The sequence below is a fragment of the Vigna angularis genome, chromosome 3, assembly GCF_016808095.1.
Source record: "Vigna angularis cultivar LongXiaoDou No.4 chromosome 3, ASM1680809v1, whole genome shotgun sequence".
In the NCBI taxonomy this organism is placed as follows: Eukaryota; Viridiplantae; Streptophyta; class Magnoliopsida; order Fabales; family Fabaceae; genus Vigna; species Vigna angularis.
This window is the reverse complement of record NC_068972.1, coordinates 10,972,360-10,992,252: the sequence shown is the minus strand read 5'-3', so window position 1 is coordinate 10,992,252 and position 19,893 is coordinate 10,972,360. Positions and strand designations below refer to the sequence as shown.

Genomic DNA, 19,893 nt, shown 5'->3' with positions numbered 1-19,893 from the left:
CATTTTTTTAATTTAACGGTAAGTCTGTAATTGATTCAATTCTATAAAAATAAAGATCCAATTAAGACGTCAAAAAAGAAAAGGTCCTATTTGAGATTTTGAACAAAAATAGAGATTTATTAAGATATTAAACCTAATTTTTATTTTATTTTTCGTTACCTTTATTTTTTTTCTCTGTTTTTTCTTCTATTAGGTCCATTCAGAGACTTAAAATATTGCCATGGTTTAAAAAATCCCAGATCCATAGCATATCACTCCATAGTTATAGCATTTTAAAGATAAATAAAACAAAAGGCTAACATGAGACTTTCTTTTTTTTTTTTAATTTGTAAACACATTCTAGGCACGTAAAGTATTCGTGATTTGAGCAGAGGAGGTGTAGCGGAACTTGTGTGGTGGCCTGTATAAATTTTAAACATGTTGATTCTGATTTTCAACATGTTCACTTCCCAATTAACAAATGAATATGTAGTATCATCCCCCGTATGCTAAATGAATGTTAATGCATCATCTGACAAATCAATTCTCAGAAATGAATCAATATCGATAAACCTGGATAGAGGTAATAATTATATAGTATTAGTTCATGACCTCTTTGTCAAATTTTTCTTGATCAGAGGAAACGAAACCTGGTTGATTCGTTGATAAAAGAAGTCTAGCCCACATCCTATCACTCAGCCTGACCGTTTTCTGCCTCTCAGTCACACGCTGCAACAAGATGTTCGGTGATCAGCTGGTGGTATATTATACAATGCAAGGAAAAACAAGCAAAATCATAATATGAGAAACGATGTAGAACAAAATCTCCCACAAAGTTAGAGACCTAACAGAAAGGACTAGTTGTATGGAGAAATTGTCAAATAATCACTGTTTTTTCACTGAAGATATCCAATTATAAAAAGCAAACAAAAATGCAGCATGTTGTAAGGGCTTCAGTTTTCTTTTTGTGGTCAGATCGCGCAGGTAATTTCCGTGGAAAATTTATTTCCAGGGTTCAAATTTAAGAAATTTCATCAACGTCCTGGAACTTTCATAAAAAAAAAAAACTGGATATATTTGTGCCTGGCTGGCTGGAAGGCAAGCTTTCTTTTCTTCATCTCATCTTTTCTAATAGTTAGTCCTAGTTATACCAGTTCAATTTTTTTGCCCAAGAAAAAAGTCTCTATAAAGACTAATGTATGATCTTTTCCTTAATGCATGTAAGAATGAATCACTATTTTTATGTTTATTTTTTTGTAGAAGATTGCTAAAGGGAAAGAAACACGGCTTGTCGTTAGGGCAGAATCCAGGTGGACGTTAGGAAAGCTCATTCAATAATAAGAATAACTAATTGATTATTACGTGGGTACAAGGTTTCATCCATTAGGAATTGTTGGTCTTTTGGATGATGAGTATGAATGCCGAGTCTGGACGGCATGTTCAATGTCTCAATTTAATAGCTATTCCAATATATTACTCTACTCCACAACCCTTGACATTTTAGTTTAGAAAGGTTTTCTTTTGAATTGTAGTATGTAAAGACTGATAACCTAGTGAATAAAACCACACAAGATATTTGAGTAGAACATCTATTGGTAATTAATAGAATATATAATTGTAACAGAAAATAACAAAGCAAACAAAGATACTAAAAGATTAAGCGTAGCACAATGTTTTGCAATGAGAGTAATTTACTTGAATTGAATATACACGAGTTAAGGAAATGAACCACTCACAGCAATTGGGATATAAGCATGTCTACCGTTCACAGGCCCAACTGTGAAGCCAGTGAATCCAGCCATAGCTCCATGGACAGCACCATGAGCAAGGAGGGTGCAGTAAATGTTGTCTGAGGCATTACTTGGAATAGCTCGAATCATGTACGTTGGATCTATGAAAGTAACAAACGAGTTTTATAAGGAAAATAACAAATTTCAAGATTTCAAGTAGAGCAAGCTGCTCCAAGATTAAATGATTTTAAATAAATTAGCGAATAATTACTACATCTCTAGAAGAAAAAGGTTAAAAAATGAAATAATTTTTTTTATACACTTAAATTAACTTATTCACGAGTTAAAAACAAGAATTTAGAGAAACCATAAGTAGGACTTCTACAAATTAGCTTATAAGTTACTTAATTTCTTTTCTTCTTATTTTTCTGTTCTATAAATAATAACGGAATTTTGTGTAAACAAAGTCTATAATGCTCTTAAAATTATTCTTGAATCCCTCTTTATACATACATACACACACATCTCTCTCTCTCTCTCTCTCTCTCTCTCTCTCTATATATATATATATATATATATATATATATATATATATATATATATATAACATTAATCTTATAGCTTGCTGAATGAAATGAATAAATTAAAATTTTTGTCATGATCTGCTGCATATAAATGTAATGTATATCCGTTAGATGAGTCAAATTGCCCAACTGAAGCAGATTCCAGATCTTTTTCACTAATGAAAGTTTACAGGAGCCAGGCTGAAGGATACACTAAAACAGACCCTCAATCACTCTGGAGTAAAAACACAACTTTCGACACCCTTTCTTTGTTTAGTCTTTTAGAACCAACTAAGTTGTACGGTCACATTTCCTTTTCATATGATACAATACAGTAGCATATAAAATAGGAAAATGGTTAGATCTACTGGATAACGCATTTGAAGGACATTTCTTCCAAAGATTAACTCATCAAGCTATTTGTTAGAGGCAGGCAACCTTCATTAAAATAAATAAAAAATATTCTTGAGAAACTAAAGAAAATACCTATATATTTCATATTCACTGCCATCTTTCGAAACATTGTGAAATGATTCTGCAATAAAAAATGTCAATAAAGAGATGGTGAATAACTTAAAAGATGATAAATCCCAGTTTCTGCACTCTACAGCGCTCAGCTCAGCCTTTTTTGACAGTCGCTCCAAAGGTAGTCCTTTCCGGTCTAAAGATGAGCATAATAAGGTGGCTTTCAAACAAAGAATAAAGAATAATCAGAAAACTATAGTGCTGAACAAAATTATGAAGTTAGGATGGGATAGTTGTAAAGTCCACATCAACGAATTTCCAATCTCAGCAATCTCTCTGTGTTATGATTAAGAGGAGAGGAAACATAACGTCAAAACAAAACAAGAAAGTTACAGATGACTGTAATTGATATTTAACATCCGTCTTTTAGCAAGTTAACTGGTCCTATCGGCATAAATCAGATTCTGAAAAGAAATGCAGGACTTTCTATTGAGTGGATGTTTTTCTATGGTCATAAGTTCTAAACTCAACTCAACTATCGAAAAGATATCCAATTTTATGCAGTCTCAAATCCAGTCAATTTAAAGGTGTACATGATACAACTTATACACATCTTCGAATATTATACATCTACAACAGAGACATAAATACAAAGAAAGAAAAGATAATGCAACATACTTTGATCTTATCAGATAACCATGGACCAACATCAAGAAGTAGCTTGTTCCCCGATGCATCAGTTTTACCTGCATCATGCCCTTCTACAGCAACATATTCCTGACCTGCTCCTTCGGCTACCACAATAACTAAATGTCCATTTTCTTTTAGCCTCTCTTCAATAAACTCAAAAAGCCCACCTCTTCCTTCCAAATAAAAGGGAGACTCTGGAATCAAGCAGCAATCCTGTAATGACTCCAGCTATTATAGGCATTTCATTTCCCCTCTTAATAATGTTCAAATAAAAATCTATCAAGTCAAATAAGAGTTTCATGATGGGGTGAAGTGTCATCTACCAAGAAAATGAATTTTTAAAACATAAATATCTATTGAAATAAAAAGCACTTCACAGTCAACATGAAAAGTCTTGGAATCTAGGTTTGGACATAAGATAACTATACAAAATCAACTTATAACGTGAAAACAAGCTCAGTTTAAGTTAGATCTCTAGGGAATGTGAGATTAAATCACTCTTCTTGATGTTGAAATTCAAGCAACCCCCCAAAATGGCCGCCACTAAGGCAGACCAGGTGGTAACCACAATTAAGGCAGCATTCCAATGGAGAATAGGTGCTATCTAAACAGCTTATTGTCCAGTCCAGACCAATGGGCTGATGTTCTGACAAAACTTTTTTCTCTTATTCAGGTCCAAGGTCACAGTGGTTGATCTAACTCAAGAATACCAAGCACATAGAATACTAACGGAAGAATTTATACTAACTCACACTTTAAGACTTTGGAGGGTGATGATTGATAGCGTTCTATGTGTTTAAGTGGCCAGTTGGAAGAAACTGTGAGTCATTCTTCAGGGTTGCAAGTAGAGTATGGAGTATTTCTGATAAATGGATTGGAGTAAGTTTTGTAAATCATAATTTACCAGAACAATACAACTTAACCGCAACGTCCAATTAGATCAATTTAGATGGCTTTGAGGCATATAAAGATTTCTTGAGCAGATATGTCTTTCTTTTATATCCACCCGAAACAAAACCAAACGTTCATCAAGCCACATTAAAAAAATTTATTGCAACTTCACTTTATATGTTTCTTTGATCCTTCCTTTCTCTTTTAAGGCTCATGGAAACTCCAGCTTCAGGGTGGGGAAAAATCAAAAGACGTTTGATTTGTCTTAAGTACAAAGCAGAAGCTCCACTATGTACACAAAATAGAATAGTTATATCTAAAGATATTCTAATATTATAATTACAGCAAGACAATATATTATTAAACTATGTACTATATTCCAACATTCTTGTAGTCCTCCTCCTATCATTTTCCATGGATTTGGGTCTTCTTCAATTGACGTTTTGTTTAATAAATTTTAACCATTTATTATTTAATATGTATGGTTGAAATAAAAACTAACCCATTATACCAGTAAAATAGGTATACTTGTTAGTCATTCTAGTTGTAGTTGATTTTTATTTTAACGGTTAGATTTAGTAATAAATATAATAAATAGTTAAGATCTACTAAACAGAAGAGTCTAAATGCCTCGCCAATGCTTTTTTTTTGTCAGCAGTGTGCAGATAGTGTTTGTCCTCTGTAACTATCTTTCACAGCATTGTACTGCTATCCAAATTTACTGAATATAAATACAATGATCACACCCACATAGGGTACACTTAAAAAATATCCCTTTATTTAGTCTTAAAGTTTATGTATCACACTAATTTGTAGCATGACAAAAAGAAACAATAATGAAATAGAAATTTTACACTACCAAAATAATCAGTTCAAATGTGACCATCACTGATAAGTGCTGACATTAGATAAATGTCTTACCACATCTCGACTTGCTTGTGTTGCATACATTGCAATGAAACCTGCATATGGAACCTTGTAAAGTTCTAATAACAACATTTCACTCATAGATAAAAGCTCCCATTTTCTGTCATTTCATTGAATAAAATTATTTAGAAAATTTGAATTGCAATACAAAAAGGAGAGGCAAAATCAGAATATAACATTTCTGTAATACTACTATTTACCACTGTATCTTCCCATCAGCTTCACAATTCCAACTCCGTTCTCGACACTTTCAACCTCCACGTGAGCAGCATCAATGGCTCTCTGGGCTTCTTCCACAGCAGTTTCAAATCCAAAAGATTTGTCTATCACCTAGATCCAAAAACACAAACAAGAAGAATAACATAACAAATGCTTCCTCTAAGTATATTTATTTTAATAAATATTGTAATATGTGGACAAAAAGTTGACGAACAAATATAATATCTCCAAGTCAAGACACATGGTTGCACACACACACCGACAGAAACCTGAACAGACAGAACAGATGCCATTAAAAGTAGAGTTTCATATATAAACAACTAGATACAATCACTGGTTTCCTGAAAAAATTGTCTTTTTCTATGATCTTGGTAGATGGTTGGAAGACTTGCCCGGTTGGAAAGCCTTTCTATGATGTCTTTGCCAGGAGTTTTGGGTTGTAACATGTTCAAATTATTATTCTATAAATCAAACTACAAGAATATTTCACTAATGGCCTAAAAGTCTCCATGTATGTATAAATTCAGAATATATCATGGGCTAAGAACTTACAGCAATATCATTATCAATTGTTTTCGGAATCCCAGCCACAGCCACTTGAAGACCACGCCTTATAACTTCCTTCATAAAAAAGATGATTATATTACATTATTCCATAAAGATAACTACATGAATGAGGGAATGGATTCAGTGCAGTGACAGTACCACAGCAGAGGATCTTAGCCTTTTATTAATATAACAATTTTATTATAAAAAAATAAAATAGTAAGTAGGAAGATAAGACCTGACAGTCTCATTTTTTTTCACTGCACGAAATCCAATAATTGTTTTCGTGAAAGTAACGAATTACCTCATAGATAAGTGAAGCTCCTTTCTGCGTACCATCACCTCCAATAATGTATACCTAACATAGAAAGATCAAATCATCTTTGGTTCAGACATCATGTCCAAATTTGATAGAAAATTTAAAATATTTTTAACAAGTATACACCTGATTTATTCCCCTATCCTCAATGTTGTCTACTATCTTGTGGGTATCATGTCCTCCACGAGATGTTCGGAGAAAGGTGCCACCACGTTTATGGATATCGTTAACCACTTTAGGAGTCAACATCAATGTATTTTTTGAATAGAACCCTTTATATCCTCCCTAAATCAGTTTCAAAATTAAAGTGGTGACCAATAAGAACTCAATGAAAGATCATAAAAGAAAAATGCTAAGTTGCTAACAATGCCCAAAGGGCATGGGTTAATGAAACAAAAAATAGTAAGTATTTACTATTTATTACTCCCTTTCCTTCTTGTAAGAATCAAACTAGATTTTTTTCATGATATTTTTATAAGAATCAATCTAGAATGTTCCTACATTAACCTCTTAACAAAATATCCCTAATTATGAGTCAATTCTCATACATAGTAGTAGACAGAAAACATTAGTCTTAGGCTTTTCTGAGGCCAAGGAATCAAACTTCACTTCTTCATATGCACAACATTTTGGGAACTTTATTTGCCTCTTCACATGCATAGCCAATAAAACTTAAAGCAATAAACATATTACTAACCAGAGACATTGGAAGAATTACAGCCAGTATATTATAGGAAAAACAAATAAAAGTATGTCTCATTGATGTTAGGCAAAATTTTAGAAAAAAAAATGCCTTTGTGGTAAATTTGAATCTAGTAACTTGGTTAATTACTTTATTCTTATGAAGTAGTTAGTTTATTAGGAATTATAAAAATGAGTGGATGGAGCATATTGAAAATATAAATTCAATTCAAAATAGTTGACATTAAGTAATTAGAATCATTTAAGAAGGAGGAATCAATGCTTTAGGACATTGATTAGCTAGACCACCCTTAAAGAATTGCAAAGCTAAGCTAAGAGTGGTAATAATATTTTCAATCTCAAATAATAAGACTGTTGAAATTACAATTACAATACCAATCTTAAAAGTTGAAAAAATATAAATTATTTCCCATCTCATTCAATTTAAACATATTATTTTCTTGTAATACTAGAATTCAGGAAAGAAAAAAAAAACAGGCGGAGTAGAAATTCCCTAGGCTAGTTATCGAAAAGACACATTTCCACAATGCTAAGTAGAGAATTTATTGCTTAACCGTCTGGAACTAACTTTCATTATCCCAGCTAAGTACACATAAAATAACTTATTTCTCCGGCTTCCTTAACCTTTATCATGATGGTAAAATTACTTCCATATTGTCGTAACCAGTACTCTTCTTAAAGCTCAAACAGATTACTCCAAAGTTTCCAAGCTATACCTAACTTATGACATAAATGGTTTAAGGAAACCGTTAGGCAGATACTTCACTTAAATAATGGTGTATTTGATGAATTTTTATTGTGGTCATTCAGTTTAGAAAATTACCTCAGATCAAATTAAAGGCTTTTGGTGTATTTATTTGAAGCAGAATGCATGCATGCGTTCATCTTGAAGGACACCTCCTAGCCACTAGATTGCTAACGGGAACAATATTCAACTTCATTTATGTTATGGTTTTCTCTTTGGTTAACACCCTAATTAAATTTTTTAGGTAAGAATACTTTTTGTTGAACTTGGTTTTGGTTCCTATATTAAATTCATGAATTAGCTATCCAACTTTTGAAAATATGTTTCAATTTAGTCATTCTTGATACTTAAGAACTTAACATCTAGTGGCAGTTATTTTATCGCCGTAAAAATTAAAGGACTGACTAAATTTACATGTTTTAGAATTTGAGGACTAATCAGTAATTTTAAAAGTACACGGATTAAAAACATATTTTCTCAGCTCATATTATTTTTATATAACTGGTTTTTAAGTTTTTTGTTTTGGAGGATGTTTATTATAACCTGATTGTATTCTCAATCTTTTTCTAGATATTAGAGTTTACATAGAACAGAAAGAAGGAGAGAGGGAGTTTAATCAAGATATTTTTTTTTTATATTTCATTACATTTTGAATATGCTACAACAAAGATTATAAAGCTCCAAAAGTAGCGTGCTCTATAAGAAACAGAAACAGTAGCAGACTGTTACAGTCTGTTGTCACACATCAGCTGGAAGTACAATATTCACGCTATATATCATTATTAAATTTTAAAGAGAATATAATTAGTTTAACCAAATAGTCATTAAAGTCTTTAATTAACAAAAGCATGTTATATTTTTAAACTATACTCAGAATATTATAATTTCACAAAACTAACCTCAATCCCAAGTATATCATGAACACCATACATGATGTTCAAGCCGCAAACAATTTCCCTAATCACTGTATTAATTCCTGGGCATAATCCTCCACAAGTCACTATGCAAGCACGTACTTCTTCTGGCTCGAAATAAATCTAATATGAGAAGAGAAGGCATCATCAGTTTTTAAAGATTACGAATGGATAGACATTTCCAAGCTTTATACCTTTTCTCGAGGTCCCGCACGCCGAAAATGAACTCCTCTCGGACTTCCTTTTTGAATAGCAACCTGGACATTAAACGTTATAAGAAATTTAGACAAATGCTAAAAGACGGAGATCGATCAATCATTTATAAAGAATATAATTCCACGAACAAGCAGGGAGAGGATTGTGTCACTTACATTTTGAGCAACCACGTCTTCTGGGCTCACAAAATTTTTCCTTCAAGTACAAAACAATTTTTATAAAAGAATCATATTAAAATAATTAAAAGAAACAAAAAGTTTGGGAACTTGAAAATATAATCTTTGAAGTTACAATGAAAAATCACAAACATTATTTAAAGCAAATTGCTAAAAGCGGACTTACTTGACAATTGAGTAAGCTTGGCTCTTCCTCAATGGATTTGGATAGGACTACAAAAGAGGAAGAAATGCATTAAATATTAGAAATCACCGTAAAGCTAGAAAAGAAGAAAGAAATAAAAAGAAAATAGAAAAAAAACATATAGAAAAGAAAAAATTATCATTATTTTTTTGAAAAAGAAAATGATTTACTTAACAAAGAAAAAGAAGGAAAAAACCCACCACTCCTCAAATATACCGAATAGCTGATATCAAAGTTGGTGATATCAAACAATGTAAATTCACGGGACCATATAGAAAAGAAGAAAGAAATAAAAAGAAAATAGAAAGAAAACATATAGAAAAGAAAAAATTATCATTATTTTTTTGAAAAAGAAAATGATTTACTTAACAAGGAGAAAAAGAAAGAAAAAACCCACCACTCCTCAAATATACTGAATAGCTGATATAAAAGCTGCTGATATCAAATAATGTAAATTCACGGGACCATATGATTTCCCCTTCATGAGTAGATCTGTCAATTTGGCCCTCCTTACATGGTTTGGCCCTAACCCACGTGGGTTGGGGCTAGAAAAATTCATAGAGCCAAAAAGCTCCTCGTAGAAAAAGCCCACGGGGCCAAAATATCTTCAAAAGCCCTGTGGGCCAGGGCTAGCCCATGGGCCTTTTTTTTAGAAAAAATGTTCATTTTGAATATAAGAAAAAATATAATTAACTCCTAATTTGTTACAAAAATAGTTACTATAGAAAATAAATTAAAATTTTTATAAGAGGAGAGTTCTAAAATCAAGAAGCAAAAGCAAAATGACAATATTTATTGAGTTAGATTCTTTAAGTATATAATTAAAGGATCATTTTATAAATTTGAAATTTAAATATTTAATTTCACTTTTTTTTTAAGTTATAAGTAAGAAATTAACTTTTTATCTAAAATTATTCTAATTGAAATTTAAGAGAAGATTTTCTCTAATTGAAACTCTTAAATTAAAAAAAATGAGGCTTCTTTATTTTCTTAGAAAGTTATTGAAAAAGAAATTAAATATAAATGATTTTCTTTTTCATTTTATACTCAACAAATCATGTTCATAACAAAAATAATAAATAAAAAGAAAACACTCATAAACCTTGTGGAGACTAAAGTTGTATTCGCCCATAGAATTCAATCTCGTCGTACTACTCACTCAAAATGTTTACATTTTAAATGTCAAAAACATAAATATAAACATAAACATAAACATACATTTATGTTATGTGTTCTAATTGAAAGTTAAAAATAAATTATTTAATGTGTTAGTTAAAGAATTGAAACACTATAACATTTGTCACTCTTTAGTACTTTAGGTCTATTTAAAATTTTCATTTTTTATAAATTTTTAAGAAATTAACTTTCTTTTTATAATATATCTTATGATGATTTTGAGAGAAGATTATCAGAGAGAAAAAAATAAAATAAAACATAAGTTTAATTTACACATAAAATATTAATACTATTTTTGATCCAAAAATTTTAGATAATAAATTTTTGAATTATTTTTAATTTTAAATAATTAAAAACAGATTGAGTGATATTTTAGAAGTCGAGGAAACAAATCAATGATTCTTTTTAAGAATTATAAAAGCAGTGCAAATATTAAATCAAATTAATATATTATTATCTCTCTTTGTGGTTATTTTGATATTACTAATTATATATAATTTTCTAATAATTGGTGTCTGCAATATAAGACATAATTTTATTAAAATTGACAACAAAATAAAGCATTTTTATAATATTTCAGTAAAATAAATTTGTAATACTATTTAGTTGTATAAAATTAAGTGTGTGGTTTGCAATTGTTTTTAATTATTTAAAAAAGTGGTTATTTTGAGTATTAAATATTCTATTATACTATAATTAATTAGTTTTATTTAATAATTTGAAATAAGAAATCAATTACATGAATATAAAATTTAGTACTTTTAATAGTTACTATTAAGAATGTTGAAGTTTAGTTTCCAAAAACATTTTAGTGGGCTAAACCCACCTTAACCCTGACCCTAACCCCCTTGAGAGGGGGCTTTGGGGGTTGGGGCTTTTTTTTGACCCCCATTTGAGGGGCTTCTTAAGAGGGGGCTTTTTCAAGAGTGGGTTAGGACTAACCCCAGGGTCATGGATCAAATTGACATCTCTACTCATGAGAATCCCTTCTAACTTTTTTTAACCATGGTGGTAACACACACCTAACTTGTTTATTCTGTAATCAAATAACATCATCAAAATTCGATCCCTAAATTACTAAGTTAAGAGACAGAAATAGCTATTGTTTGCCCCAATGTTCTTTTCTATTTCTCTTCAATAAAGATTGATAGTTTATATTTTATTCCACTCCTATTTTAAATTATCTTTTAATGTCATTCACATTGTTTCTCCCGACTCTGCCAAACAAGGCCTAAAGCTAACTAAAATATGGAAAACTGTGATTGCATAATAGTATCTTTTCATCAACAAAAATAAAAGAATAGTATAAAAACATGTGGCGTTTGTGCACTAGAATCTCACAATCAAGGACATCATCGTAACAAACTGAAAACAAGAATTGCGAAAAGTTTTGGTGAAAAGCAAGGGAGAAACAAGTGGTACCGGCAAATCGGGAAGGAAGTTTGTGAAATGTGGAACGTCTTCAAGGACAAAACCGTCATTCTCAGATTGAGTAACCTGAATAGCAGTGACGACGGCGACCTTGTTTTGGCGGGAAATCGACGACGGCTTCCGGAGAAAGGATGCCGACTTTCTGCAGAATCGCAACCGTTTCGGAATGTTTGGACGGAGGGAGAACGAGAATGGAGGAAGAAGAGTTTTAGCGAGGGAAGACGAAGAAACTGAGAGATCCGTCATTGTTTCCTTCTGAGTTTAACTGAATAAGTCTTGTTTTGGATTTGGATGATTATTATATATATATATATATATTATTATATATATATATATATATATATATATATATATATATATATATATATATATATATATATATATATATATATATATATATATATATATATATATATATATATATATATATCGTTATATTATTATATTATGATTTCAGTTAGTTGACAGGACGAGTACAAAACGACCTTTCTGCTTTGCTTTTAATATAAAAAAAATGATACTTTTATCCATACAATTTTTTTATTTATTTGATATTATCTTTTTTTTTTATTTGTTTTCCTTCTTAAAATACAAAAATTTATTATTTTATAATTATTTTACTATTATAATATAAATTAAAAAAATATAAATACGCGTCATTTTACCGTTACTCATAAATAAATCTAACGTCATTATTTTCTAAATTTAATGCAAATCAGGATTTAATTTAAAATTATGAGGTAGTCCAGAAGATTAGGGACAAATATAGTCAATTATTTATGTATCTAAAAATAGTATTCTGATGCATGTCTATTTCATTTATATAACTAAATATACATTTATTTAATTCGATGATTTAATTTAAAATACTAAATTCGTTGAATCGGGGTTGAAGAAACGGGATATTTTTAGGATTGTGAAAAATAATTAAAATTAAGGTTAAACTTTTAATACATATTTTCAAGAGACAAGCCCTTGTTAAGTTCTAAAAAGAATCTAGCAATGGAAACATTTTTAAACATGGTATGTTGAGTTGCAAAGAGTTTAGTAAATGAACTTTGACACAAGGTTGTTGAAAGTAAAAGAGGATTTATCAATGGTTAAAAATTGTTTCTTGCCTATGCCATATAAAATAGGCATACAAGATGTGATCATTTCATGACTGGGATAGATACTAACTAGTTTAATTTCCTAAGAACGCTAGTTAAAGACTATTGGCTTTCAATGCTACTGAAAATGGTGACCAAGTTGTAGTTGAGGGTGACGAAGAAGCAACACCAGATGAAGTCACAACGGCCAAAGGACTTGAAAGCAAATTCTTCGAGTGATGGAAGGCGAAGGAGAAGCACATGGGGCCTGTGGCAAAGTTAGAGGATTGTATGATGTGTCCGGAGAAGGAGGTAGACAAGCAGAAAATCGATTACGGCAAAGAAAGATATAGGAGAATCGATTATGGGAAAAAATAGAAAGGAGCATTGATTCTTCAAAGAGGAGAATCAATTCTCAAAGAGAGGAGAATCGATTCTGGTCCAAAATAAGAGAAAGGGTGAAAGACAGAGTGAAAAATAGAGGGCCAAATGTGTAGTTTACTACAAAGTGAGTTGATTTTCTTCCTCTCTTCACTCCAAGGGAACTCCTTTTTTTCCCCGCAAATTCGAGCTCTCATTTCGGTTTAAATTAGTTGAACCAAACAAAACCAGCACTCGCTCTTCCATCATCATTCGAACCAAACACAAGCCTAGTGTCATAACAACAATAATGATTAGACAAAGATATTATGGAGTATCCTCATAAACTTTTGTTATACTATTTTAGATGGCATTTCAATCAACACATCAGCATTACACCCTAAAAATCAAACAGGAAACAGATTGCTGGTTAATATTTGAATTTATCTAAGCTCCTAAAACAAGGGCCGAGATGGCCATTGAATTTTCTCAAATGCTCCGACATAGATATGCTCCATTGCCTCCTCTCCTCAAACATGCTTCATCGGCATACCTCCTTCCTCAAACCAAGCCTTTATCTCTTACAGCTGCATGAATTTTTGTATGATCTTAAACCTTGGACTCTTATCTACCAGATGCAAAGAGATAATGGCCATTCACTTTTTTCACTCTTGCTTCACTTCCTTATCATTATTCATCTGAACTGTATTCACTAGATTCAGGTAATAAGGGAACAGCAGCACAGCAGAATGACTCCTTGTCCTTAAGAAGTAGACAACTACCATTCGAATTCCATTTCAGGTCAGTTATGGTAAATTGTGGTAGAGGAACATGAACACAATAGGCACCAGACGGAGTCCACATATACAAGTGAGTACTTCCAGTGCAAACAACGAGGCGTGTGCATGTTGGGTCCCAAGTTGCCGCCCTTATAGCATCTTTCTGGACTAAGATTGCAGCAAGCTCCAGGTGTCGAATATCCCATATCCAAAGTATTGTAGGCATACTATCATTTCGAGTGCATATGTACTGGCTATCGTTGCTCCATGACAAAATGCCTACAACAAAATTATTCAATCTCTTCAGTAAAGTAATACTGAAAGCATCATCAATGAGGAATATGAATAATGCAAAGATAGCAGTAATCATGAAAGGTTGCACATGTACAGTCACTTGATTAGTTTACAGCCTGATCTCAACTAGTTCCAAAAATATCAGAAAATCACATCCACATCATGAAGTTTCATTACTTCCTGTTTATTACAAAAAATGGAATGAAGAACCATAGCTTTGCTTCTATGAATTATTGAATTATTAAAAAGAATTATCATAATTTATGGCATCTGAAAATAAAAGATGAGTAGCTCACCAATTCCTTGTTTAGGGTTAGGTTTCTCAGCAGGAGGCTTTTGGAATGGTAAATTGATAGGAACTTCCATGACCTCATACCTGACTCTAAAGGGTTCTTCAGGAGAATCTGCTTCGAGAAAGAAAAATAAAAAAGTAACAAAACAAAAGAATGTCAGTGTCATGAACCAACACACTAAAAGCCCAAGCTGTTACGTAAATGTAGATAAATGGTTTCAACACTTTAATTCTTTGGTCTCTTGATTAACTTATTAGACACAACCCCTTTTATGTTCATGAAGATATGTTAAGCTTTACTGAAAGTTTTAAACTAAACTAATCTAAAGTTAATTGTCAGCCAATTCCGATAAGTTAACACAAGAAATGGCTAAAGAAATAACTGCTTCCAGGCAAATTACAAACCAATAGTGGCAAAAGTAGCTAACTGCCAAAATAAAAATAAAAAGAGACATAATGCAAAGTGATTGTGCTTACCGTCATTTCCTTGGGAAAAATCATCACTCAAACAAAGTTCAGACATATCAAGTTGTAGGGGCTCATCTACTTCCTGCAATTTGATGAACAAGGTAAATAATTTTCTCAAACTGTGATACCATTAACGAGGGGAAGTGTCTTAAAGGAGTACTTTGAAAACAGCAGCATAACAAGGTCCACGGACTGAATACGGGTGCATTAGCTCTGCAAATGTCTTCCAAGTTAGGTGATTCAGGACTCGCAACATCTGATCATAACTGCCCACTGCCAGAAACTGACCACAAGGAGACCAGGACACACTTTTAACTCCCAATCCACTTTCATATGCCTGATACTTGAAGAGGCACCTTCCGTCTGGAGAATATATTAGAACCTATATCAAAGGAAAGTGTCTAAGTTTTAGAAAATTGTAAATTGCAGCATAAATTTCTAACAATAATTTATAGCATAACCAGTGGGTTATACAAAAGCAACAGAGTATAATTAACACTAAATTGTGATAGATTGTATATTGCGGTATATGACATGCATGAAACTTTGATAATCAAATGCATGTACTTTAATGATGATAATAGTGGAAATCTTTAATCGCACTAATTACTCTAGCATCACCCTCTCAAACTTAAGTGCAGTGGGACTAATAACCAGCTTGAGTTTGGAAACTAGAGTTTGAAACTGACTGACTGCATCAATATTACTCTAGGCAATGTACCACAGACACTCATGAGTGTTACCTGGGATGACCAGTTGACCTTTAGGGACAAAAGCAAAATTTCAACTTTTTGAGGAAGAAAACCAAAGAAATTTTTTTGAAGGGTCTAAAATTAAAAATCACTAATTTTACCTGGATTAAAAATATATTTAAGCCTATGTTAAATCATAATATTTCACATGTTAAGAGGGATAGGAAAGAAAAATAGAACAAATAATGGTTACCTTGTACTCAAGTGACGAATCCCATATCACTATAGCACTGTCATCAGGAGACCATTCAATATCAGCCAAATCTAGAGTGTCAACAGCAAAATTGCCCATTATTTCCCATGTGTGACAAGATAACAGATTTATATAGTCCTTGCAATCACGCCTTGTACATATTGCTGCAAATTTTCCATCTCGTGTGAAAGAAACTCCTTTGGAAGCATGCTTTGGCCACTGTAAATGCACACAAGCTGTATTTAACAATGACCAAACAGTCAAACGCAACTGGAAATCAGAAGTGGTGAGTATGTGGCGGCTATCTGGACTCCACCTCGCATATGCAATACCAGCAGGTCCTTCATCTATCTTGCATGTCCATTCTGGTTGGGTTAGTGACCAAGCCTGAATCATTGGCTTTTTGTAAAGACCACAAAGAATATATTCTGAATCAAGGGCCCATTCAATATAGCTAATTTTGTCCAAGCATGAAAACAACTGCACAACCTGCATGCACCGAAAAGAATGATTGTAAACCATGAACTGGAGGCTGATAGCTAGAATAAAACATCATAATCAGTGAGTTACGAGGAAATGCACTTAACACCAAAGTGCATAACTAGAATAGATCACATCAAAACCAAGAGAATAGTCCCAAAGAAACTCTTTGAGTGTCTCTGTACCCATGCTTTTTAGTATACATCATTGATAAACAATCCGCATATATTTCTTTTTTCAAGAATAAGCTTGTACTTTAATGCATTAAGTAGTTCTTAGAATGTAGGTTTAAATCTAGTTTAATTTTACAAGCCTATTGCACCTACTTATATATTGTATTTTAGTTATATATGTACATAATGTGGAATCTCTTACACAACCCCATCTGAACAAGATATCTGTGAGTGGTCGATAATGAGTGACACAATATGTTTAACAAACTTATTTTGGATAAACTCCAAACCATCTTAAAAAATGAGTTTAAGTTTAATTCAACATTACAAAAACAACTCATATATGGTGATCTTGTACTCGGTTTAATACTCAATTTTAACTATATCTCTAGACAGTATGAAAGGCGTATCATTAATCAAGTCGGGAAACAACAACATATGCACTCACATCACAATTACAATTTAGAATAGAAAGAGCATATGGTAAGCCCGGGTGAAGTACAGTTAGACATAACAACAATCAAGGTGAATAATTTGATTACGAGCTGACTGATTTATGGTTTTGGAAGACTGAAAATTTTATTCCTCATAAACTACTAGGAAATATGGCATACTACTATATGTGTTCCCAAGTTACATTTAAACTTATACTATGCCTTAATTCAGACGCACGGTTCATTCAGTCCATCTTGGAATTTGGATCCAAAGAGCAGGAACCATCGCAATGAAGTGTTAAAAAGCTCTGGAATTTAAAGTCCACCTACCTCCATACAATCATTTTACGGTCAAATTTAGTGCTTCTCTTCCTAAGCCTGAATTTTTCAAAGACACTATTAAACTGCCTCATGTGTCTGTAAAAATTCTGATACCGGTATGAAAATCTAAAACATCAATTTTCACGATAGCTAGTGTGTAGTTGAGTTCAAGTAAAAACAACAACTTCTTTATACAGAAATCACCTCGCTCCACTGGACATCACCCCCTTTTATTTTCCTACAAATCTAAGTACCGAAGAAAGAACCGTCACGTTTTGCCTCTAAAAGAAACCCATTACCAAAACTCCACTCATCAGAAATATGCACATGCAAAACTATAAAAAAAATGTTTTTTTTTTCATACTCGTGCATGAAACAGAATAACCAACAAACCATAAAAACAAAAGAAAACCCCCAGATCCCGTTCCTTGCCACGAGTCCCAAGTTCCCAAAAGTTGAAATTCATAAACTGGGTCTCCGATAAGTGTCCCAAAAACCTAAGTTCCAGAAATTCAAAACTCCAAAGACTGCAGCCACAGAATAAAGATTGAAAATTGAAGCAGTGTTGTTAAAGGGGTAACAAAAAACAAAACCTTGAAGGAAATGGTCTCCCGAATGACGAGGCGGTAATCAACGGCGACGGCGATAAAGCGAGCATTGGGAGAGAAACAACAGGGACCCGTTTGCTTGTAAGATTCAGTGAACTCCATTGATCGATTATCACCAAATGGGAAATGGGGGGTTGGTTTCGCTTAAAGTTTCAACTTGGCACAGTGAAGTAGAAGAAGAAGAGAGAGGAGGAAGGTGCATAATAAGTTATGTTGCGGTGAGGGGTGAGTAGAGTTAAACCATCAAATGGTGAGTGACAGAACAGAATAACATGGTAAGTAGATCTGGGAAAGGGAGAGAAACTGTCTTGTTGTCTTGTACCATCCGTTTGAAAGTGAGACAGACAAGATTTTAAATCCTTTTATGCAACCAACGTACCGTTAAATCATGAATCCATCTGGTGTGATGCTTTTTGTTCTTTTCCCTTGCCCTCGTGTTTGAACGGATAATTATATTCAGTCAAGTAAGCTTATTTAAAAGGGTGAAGAAGTATCTGCATTTATTTACTTTACATTTATTTAACACTAACCAAGATTATATTTTTAAATAAAAATTAATTTAAGAACAATTAAAAAAATTAAAAAACATTAGCTTTTAATAGATGTTGGATAGGTATAGAAAAAGTAAAAGGTGTACATATACAATTTTCTTTTCTAAAAATAGCCTAAATTATAGCTTTAGCCTTTTTTATTTTTAATATGTGATTTCATTTTTCAGCTATTTCAATATATATATACATATATATATATATATATATATATATATATATATATATATATATATCTTTAACCAATTAAACTTTAGAAATATATTTACCTGAATAATTATTAAAAATAGTTAGTCAATCAAAATATAAATATAAAAAAATAAATTAATACAAAATTCGGTATTAAACTCTTTTTTTTCAAAATACAAATTGAAAAAGTACAAATAGGTTTAAATTACACAGTATTAAGAAAAAAGAAACAAAATTATAATTTAACTTTAACATATATCAAAAGTACATTAACTCACAAAAAGAAAAATATTTATTAATAAGAGTTGATGAAAATTTTTATGACGGAAATTAGTTTGAAATATAACTTTTCTGGTTTATTATAGGTGAGCTAATATTGTAAAGTAGGAAGCTAGGGTAAAGTCATGATATTAGAAACCAAAATCTATTAATCCTTATAACAAGTGTAAAATCTTTAAAGTTTGAATTAATATACGAAAAGTCATCCAAAGATAATAGCTATAGTTTGTAAATATAATTGTATATCTTTAAATGAAATAGTTATATATAGTTGCTTGTACTAATCATTTGATTCATTTATATGTCTCTTTATGTGTTTGGTCGTGGTTTATCTAATGTTATACATAAAGATTGTACAGGTAGGAGGGTCGTGAAATAGAGATATTGTTTGATAGTTAGAGCAAGACAAGTTGATACATATGTATATAATTTTATATTGTATTGATTGTTGGAAAACTTTATATATTTTTGAAAAATGTATCATTAAGATGCATGAAGTGTTTATGTAATGGTCTATTGCTTAATACCTAGAGTGTAATAGTTAGTTAGTAGTGTAAATTTATTAAATTAGGATATTAATATGAAATTGTTTTATTTAAGGATGAAAATAACTTCGACTAAATAGAAGATAAAGTTGTTTGATTGAAGAAAGTGAATCGAAAAATAATTTTTAAAAATAACGAATCATATTGTATTATATTTTATTTTTCTTCTATCAAATACTTTTCATTTTTTATATATTTGTTTTAAACATGTTGTAAA

At 31.6% G+C, this 19,893-nt stretch overlaps 2 protein-coding genes across 5 annotated transcripts; both read right to left on the bottom strand.

The window, feature by feature from the left end:
* Window positions 1-227: 227 nt before the first annotated feature.
* LOC108343555 (ATP-dependent 6-phosphofructokinase 4, chloroplastic) lies at window positions 228-12,159 on the bottom strand. Of its 3 annotated transcripts, none has more exons than XM_052875493.1 (14): window positions 11,865-12,159; window positions 9,249-9,295; window positions 9,062-9,101; window positions 8,885-8,947; window positions 8,676-8,813; window positions 6,456-6,614; window positions 6,315-6,368; window positions 6,017-6,085; window positions 5,446-5,575; window positions 5,240-5,280; window positions 3,416-3,655; window positions 2,759-2,807; window positions 1,716-1,870; window positions 228-708 (listed from the first exon to the last, which is right to left on the bottom strand). In XM_052875493.1, exons 1-14 carry the CDS (start codon window positions 12,117-12,119, stop codon window positions 580-582), a joined length of 1,569 nt encoding a protein of 522 aa, XP_052731453.1. In that variant the 5' UTR covers window positions 12,120-12,159; the 3' UTR covers window positions 228-579. The 3 variants fall into 3 exon arrangements, 2 of the variants coding, with proteins under 2 accessions (XP_052731453.1, XP_017437397.1); XM_017581908.2 differs by having other exon boundaries at window positions 230-708; window positions 3,416-3,640; XR_008248086.1 differs by lacking the exon at window positions 228-708 and having other exon boundaries at window positions 1,771-1,870; window positions 2,759-2,957.
* A 1,473-nt stretch (window positions 12,160-13,632) lies between these two features.
* On the bottom strand, window positions 13,633-18,542 carry LOC108341048 (uncharacterized). 2 transcript variants are annotated; one of them, XM_052875513.1, is made up of 6 exons: window positions 18,101-18,542; window positions 16,100-16,588; window positions 15,315-15,536; window positions 15,164-15,236; window positions 14,691-14,801; window positions 13,633-14,379 (listed from the first exon to the last, which is right to left on the bottom strand). In XM_052875513.1, the coding sequence occupies exons 1-6, from the start codon at window positions 18,215-18,217 to the stop codon at window positions 14,012-14,014; spliced, it is 1,380 nt and encodes a 459-aa protein (XP_052731473.1). In that variant the 5' UTR covers window positions 18,218-18,542; the 3' UTR covers window positions 13,633-14,011. The 2 variants fall into 2 exon arrangements, with proteins under 2 accessions (XP_052731473.1, XP_017434143.1); XM_017578654.2 differs by having other exon boundaries at window positions 14,691-14,798; window positions 18,101-18,541.
* Window positions 18,543-19,893: the final 1,351 nt, after the last annotated feature.